General features: G+C 27.2%; 1 protein-coding gene across 1 annotated transcript; it reads left to right on the top strand.

Annotated features, from left to right (window-relative positions):
• Window positions 1–4,947: 4,947 nt before the first annotated feature.
• LOC132925641 (zinc finger BED domain-containing protein 4-like) lies at window positions 4,948–6,845 on the top strand. The gene is made up of 2 exons (XM_060990016.1): window positions 4,948–5,142; window positions 5,472–6,845. The coding sequence occupies exons 1-2, from the start codon at window positions 4,948–4,950 to the stop codon at window positions 6,843–6,845; spliced, it is 1,569 nt and encodes a 522-aa protein (XP_060845999.1).
• The last annotated feature ends 212 nt before the right edge of the window (window positions 6,846–7,057 follow it).

Here is a 7,057-nt window from a genome sequence, read left to right as displayed (position 1 = left end):
TCCATTTTAAACCAGGGATCGAAACCGTTCAAATGTCAACGGTTACGGTTTCGGTTTTTGAGAACGGTTTCTACATTTTCTGGTTTTGGTTTTTGGAATGGTTTTTTTTTTAATTTTGATTTTATTTTCCTGTAGGTACCTAATAGCTGTAGACCCGATTTTTGTTATTTATTAACTATTAAGTTCTGAGTCTAAAGCCATACATTTATTTGTCACTCCATTATTACTTTTATGATAAAATATACCTGGTGAGCGAATCGCTCTACGCGCGAGTATTTGTGATCAGATTATTATATGAAACGCGAGTCACGACGGACTATAGTTTTCCTCTTTGGCTTGTTAGCTATATTATATTGTAATGATATGTTAAAAACTATGATTTATATACTATAATATTATAGTTCTACAGCCTACAGGAGTATGTAAAAAGATTTTGTATACAAACCAATAACCACAATTGATATCGCACTAAATTATTTTTTTATATATTTGTTAGTAATTATGTAACTATATCATATTATCTAGGTACTAAAGGAAGTTCTTTCGATTAAATTTAAATATATTTTTAAATCGTCGCACGCTAGATGTATATCGTATTCGCTAATTTGACGCTCATCAATATCTTGTATGCGCTTAATATTGTCGTGCGCTATAATTACCGCGTTCAATTGACGGTACCTATACCGTAATTTTCCATTTAGGGCCGTCCCTAGGGCAGGGCGAGCGGGGCCCTCGCCCCGGACCCCGCGCTCTTGCCACAATTGGAAAGGTCCCGCTTTATAGATACAATAGAAAAAAAGGTCTATAAATATATTAATTTAAGATGTTTGACATTCATTTGAGCAATTGTTACGACTATATTATAAAGTATGCGATAAAAAAAAATTTAACGAATATAAAAAAAGAAAATGTATTGACCAACAATCTTTCAACATTGAAAAACTAAAAAACTAAAATGAACTAAAAAGCACTTTTAAAAAGGCATTAAATGTTTTTATCTACACTGATTAAAATACATTTTTATGTGGGTGACGCAAATAATGAATAAATGGTACACAACTATTATGATTTATGTATATTGCTAACACAATGATACACCGTGTTTGTATGAAATGAAAGAATAGTCGATGATTAATTTGATTATCGATTTTATGTTTGTAAAGGCCTTTTGTAAATTATTAAGGTAATCTAAATTCTAGAACATTGCCACATTGGTAATAATATTAATATATAAACTTAAAATAAAATGACATATTTTGAGCATCGTTCCACAATGATTGGTGATTTGGTTAACTACTTACATTATGGGGAATAAAAGTTGCCAAAAACCTTTAATACCTACTAAATAATTTAAGAATTGAACGATAACATTTTTAATTATTTATTATTCTTAATGCTTTGTTAGATTATTTAACTTACACCTGTGAGCTCAAAGCCGGATATTATTCAAACAATGCGTACAGTTTGGTTAGTAAACACATATGTTACCTTTTAATTTTTTTTTTTACGGAAAACACAATTTTTTGTAATATAGAGCTAAGAACTATGTAAACGACTCAATTGTGTATTCTCAATAAATTCTAGCTCACAAATCAATATTATAACGATTTTTCGATTTATTTTAGTTTCTTGTTTATGTTCAATTAATTCTGAGTCGAACTAGAGTATTTTTACACGTAACAAGCGGATAATTTATAAAGGTGACACTTACCTACAGTTACCAATCTAGATTTTTTGAGAGGGCATACCTATAAGGCTATAAATCAAGATAATATAGAAACTAAACCATGTTTTTCAGTAACTATATTTGATAATTCAAATAAATTGACCAGATAAAGGAATACTATAAACGTTATTTTTTGAAACAGTTTAAACACAGGAAAGTATAAGATGGTAAAATAATAACCTGGAATCGTAATTTAAAAGAAAAGTTTACATTCGAAAAATTAAATCACAGTAGGTAATCGATTTTACAAGACAGATTTAAATATATTTTATTTAGGGGAGACTAGGGACAAAAGTTACATTTTTCACTAAATTATAAATTAAAAAAACTATTTATAATTTTCAAATAAAATTATGTTTATTTGATAGAAAAAATCAATACCTTTTAAATGATATCATAATATCTTCATACATTTATTTTAAAGCTGAGATATTTAAAAACAAAAAAACAAAATGGTTCTTTCGACTCTTTGCAAGGTTCAAAAGTAACCTGTACGGTAATAAAAAGTAATAATATAGTATAGTTATTATTTTCATTTATATATATACAATTTAAAATTATTTATAATGCTTAAATTAAAAAGTTATTTTATATTTATATTAATATTCACAGAAATCTTACTTATTTAGTAATATGTTTTTTGTTAATGTATGCATCATTAATCATTATCGATTTCATCAAATTCTTCATTTTCCAAATCTTTTGATATTTGAGATCCAGAAGCTTCTGTTACTGATTTTTGATTTGTGGATGAATATTTTGCAGTTATATGAACTCGGATGAGCAGATCTTTATTTTTCGTAATTTCTTCATAGAAATGTTGGCATAAATGCAGATTAGCTCCCAAGCGATTTTTTGGAATTTTTTTTTTCAAAATGTGTGTTTTGCATGCCTAATTTGATGGTACTTTCAAAAATAGCCGGTCGAACTTATTTTGGAAGTTATGATAAAAAAACTTCAAAATGCTCAATTTTCTCAAAAACCGTGTTTTTGAATTTGAAATACCAAAAATTTAAGTTTTTAGAATTTTTTTTTTTTAGAAATGTTTGTATTTATATGCTCAACATTTTGGTGGAATCAGAATTGACCTATCGTACTAAATATACTGGGTTTATTTTCCAAATTTGCCTTAATAACTAAAGAAGCTTCTACACTTTTGATACATAAATTACCTCGTGACTCTGTCCAACAACTATTCATTAATGAAAATATTCTCTCCACTGCAGCGTTAGATCCAGGCAATGCGAATGCAAATTCTATAATTTTTAATAACATAGTATAATCAACATTATTCTCTCTAAATGATTTAAAAATCGACAGCCATTTTTCTTCAGATATTTTGCATTGCCATTCATCGGCTTGTTTTCTTAAAACTTGTTCAAACATTTTAAATTGTTCATACAGTTCTTCCTCGTTTAAAGTGATTTTAAAATTTAATTTTAGAAAAGAAATAGACGGTTTTATATTGGACCAATTTATTTCATCTTTTTTTGACAAACAAACCCATGCCATGTTAATGAATTTAATTCTGGTATATGTTGGTTTGAAGCAGTCCAATCTTTTATATAATTTATGCATAAGTCATAAAATTTAGTACACATTTTTTTAAACTTTGATTTAATTATGTCACCACTGTCTTCTAGATGAACAAGTAATGCCTCTATGTCACTTGGTAAAAAAAAATCATCTCTTTTATTTTTTTTATTTTTCCATGATTAGTATAAGTTCCACCACGCAAAGCTTTTGATTTTCAATTATTTTGATGTATATGTTAATAGTTTTCAATTAAAGATGGGCAATACGGGTCAATTGAACGATTCGGTTCGTTTGGATCGGGTCATTGAAAAGACCCGTTCATATGATTCGTTCATTTCGTTCATTTCGTTCGTTGAACGACGAACGTATTATAAACATAACCACTATTACATTAGACAAAGATCCAATCTTATCATACGATTCTCGTTCATTGAATGATGAACGTATTATAAACATAACGACTATTGTGTAAAATAAAGATCTAGTCATATCAGTGATCAGTCATAATATCATAGGTACTATCGCGTTCATTTAGTAAACTTGAACGATTTGGAATATTTTATTGATTTAAAATGTTTCGTGATAATAGTCATAATTCATAATCAAATTTTGAAATGGTTATTGAATTAATTGAATATTATCTAGTTATGAGAATAAAGAGGTTTAAATGCTTTCTGCTCACTAGAAGTCTTTTTATTAAATAATAAATTTATGCTTTCTGGTATTGTTTTTTTTGTGGGATTACATTGTTTAGATGAATAAAGAACTTTGTAAAAAGTTATAACAATAAATCTATAATTATTTTTATATTGTTGTGTTACCCGGAAAATAAGTACTGTAGTACACTCATATTCATATAAGTAAATAATATACAAATCCATACTTGAATATTAATTTAAGTATGTCTGCATAAAAATTAAATATAGGTACTCAGTAAAAAAAATTTAAAATAAGTAATCCATCAAAAATGGAATATATATATATATCTAGTCAACTCCAATTATTGTTGTAATACGTTGAATTAAAGTTATTATTTAAATTCAAAAAAAGGTAAAATAAGTGTTAAATTACTATAATCATTGATTATAAATACAATTGACTTTTAATATTTACAAACAATGGTATAATGTAAGAACTTGGATGTTGGTATATTGAAATGATGCTGAGTTTACCAACTAAATATTTAAAATACTAAGATTGACATAGATCAAATTAAATATACTTTATTTGAATTAAAACAATAATACTGTAATTTAACATTCAGTATTTAGTGTATATTAAATCCTTTCATAACATAAATCTGCAAAAACAAAAACCAAACTTGCTTCAGCATGTTACAACTTAATACAAAAATGTATTATGCAATATGATTTATTTTTTGTTTCATTAACAAATCAATATTGGCTGAATTCACATGTTAAGATTTTTTCATAAAAATTGAATTGTATTCTGTTTTTATTGATTGGTGATCTTATTTTATTTCAGTGTTTTAAATTATTAAATTATTAGTTATCATTTAAAAAAATTACTATTCTACAATTCTTTTAAAATTAATTATCTTAATAATTGGTTTATGATAATTAATAAACAGGTAAGTCTTAAATCACTTTAAATTATATAAATACCATCTTTTAAAAATTATTAGAAAATATATTTATTACAATAATTATACAATTAGAATAAACATGGCTTCATCAACAAATCAATTGTACAAAAAACGTAGCAATGTGTGGAATCATTTCACACTTACAAATGGGAATATGGCAAAATGCAACTATTGTAATGAAAAAAAAAGTTTTTCTGGGGGATCAACAGGCAATCTTTTAAGGCACATAAAGACAAAGCATGTCACAGTTCCACTGCAAAGATCAACACCACAGGTACACATTTTATAATTTAATAACACTAAAAATGAATTTTAAGAGTATAAAAAATAATATTCACTGCATAGGTATTAACAATATTTTAATTTTGTCATTCTGTAAATGTGTTAAGTAATGTATAACATTTAATTATTTATAAAATAAACTTAACATTTTAAAAATTGTGGTATAAATTATAATATAAATAAATAATAATAAATAATAACGTAACATTCAAGCTTGTCACGCCTAAATATTATATTTCTTAATAAAAATTCACAAATTAAAAAATTATAAAACTAATAAAATAAAATATAGATATAAAAATTATTGTTGGTTGTTTTTAGGTAGCAGAGGAATCAAACTCTGAGTACCTTGACAATCCACAACCATCGACATCCGCTTCTCAATCTACATCTGCAATAGTTCATTCTTCTACAACATTTTCGTCTTCAATAATTCAAAACAAAAATAGTTATCAATCATCTATAGCAAATTTCATTCATCGACCTCTGCCATTGTGTAAATCTGTATCAATTGACCATCAATTAATAAAAATGATAGTAAAAGAGTATCACCCCTTTAGCATAGTCGAAGATAAAGAATTCAGAAAATTATTGAATATGCTGTCCCCTAATTACATAATTCCTTCAAGAAAAACAGTTTCTAATAGTTTATTGCCCCAAATGTATGAGATGGTTGTCCAAAGAGTAAAAGATAAATTAAAAAATGTATCTGCAGTATGTCTTACAACTGATGGATGGACATCAAGGAATAATGAAAGTTTTTTGGCAGTAACTGCTCATTTCATAGATCCAGATAATGTCACTGAATTATCTTCAGTTTTGTTAGCATGTACTAGTTTTGAAGATAGTCATACAGCTGATAATTTAGCTTTGTTTTTGAAAAATACCGTAGATGAGTGGGGATTGAGTCAGCGTATAACTGTTGTAGTATCAGACAATGCTGCAAATATTAAAAGTGCAATTGAAAAATGCAATTGGAGACGGTTGTCATGTTTTGCGCATGATATCAATTTGATTGTTCATTGTGGATTGGGTAAAATTGAGCCTGTTGTAACAAAAATTAAAGACATTGTATCTTACTTTAAAAGAAGTTCTCGTGCATTAGCTAAATTGCAGGAATATCAAAAACAAACCGGAAATCCAATTTTAAAGTTGAAACAAGATTGCCCAACACGGTGGAACTCAACTTTTGATATGTTCGATAGAATATTGAGAATAAAGGAGCCAATAATTGCAACATTAGCCATTTTAAACAACACCGAATTAAATTCACTTACTCCAAATGAATGGCAAGTTGTAGATAAATCAAAAGAGTTGTTGAAAATTTTTTATGATGCCACTGTTGAAATAAGTGCAGAAAAAAATATTTCAATATCAAAAAAAATAATTATGGTAAGAGCTATGTTTAAAGTTACACAGACATTTATAAATGACACAAATTTACCCAGAGAAGTGCTGAATATGGCCAATACTTTAAAAGAAAAGATGATGATTAGGTTTGACAGAATTGAAGACAATTTACTTAATGAGGACAAATATAATAGGACTATATCCCAACTTCGTAATAAATTACAAAGCAGCATAAGAACAGAGCAGTTAGATTTACCTCAACAGTCATCTTCTTCAACACCTCAGTATTCCAACTCGGCCATCTGGGGAGATTTTGACAAGTCTGTGGTTAATGCTATCGATTGAAATACATGTACTACTCAAATGACACCAAGGTAGAAACTGATTATTATGAATATTTGATTGAAATTGTTCAAATATACGTATACGATACAAATTACGAACAATTTAATAAACTGTTGTCAGATAAGTTTACGCTCCTCGGCATGTTATTGTATAAATATACCTGGGGGTTGCGTTCTATATATTATAGAACAAAGTCAATACTTAACTTTAAT

The sequence above is a fragment of the Rhopalosiphum padi genome, chromosome 3, assembly GCF_020882245.1.
Source record: "Rhopalosiphum padi isolate XX-2018 chromosome 3, ASM2088224v1, whole genome shotgun sequence".
NCBI classification, from domain to species: Eukaryota; Metazoa; Arthropoda; class Insecta; order Hemiptera; family Aphididae; genus Rhopalosiphum; species Rhopalosiphum padi.
Note: the sequence above shows the minus strand (reverse complement) of the source record. Positions and strands in the feature narration are given on the sequence as shown.

Excerpts from the sequence above, each read along its gene's own strand:
- LOC132925641 (XM_060990016.1), top strand. The coding sequence starts at position 4,948 with ATGGCTTCATCAACAAATCAATTGTACAAAAAACGTAGCAATGTGTGG. Across the intron at positions 5,143-5,471 it reads TGCAAAGATCAACACCACAG|GTAGCAGAGGAATCAAACTC; the intron begins GTACACATTTTA and ends GGTTGTTTTTAG.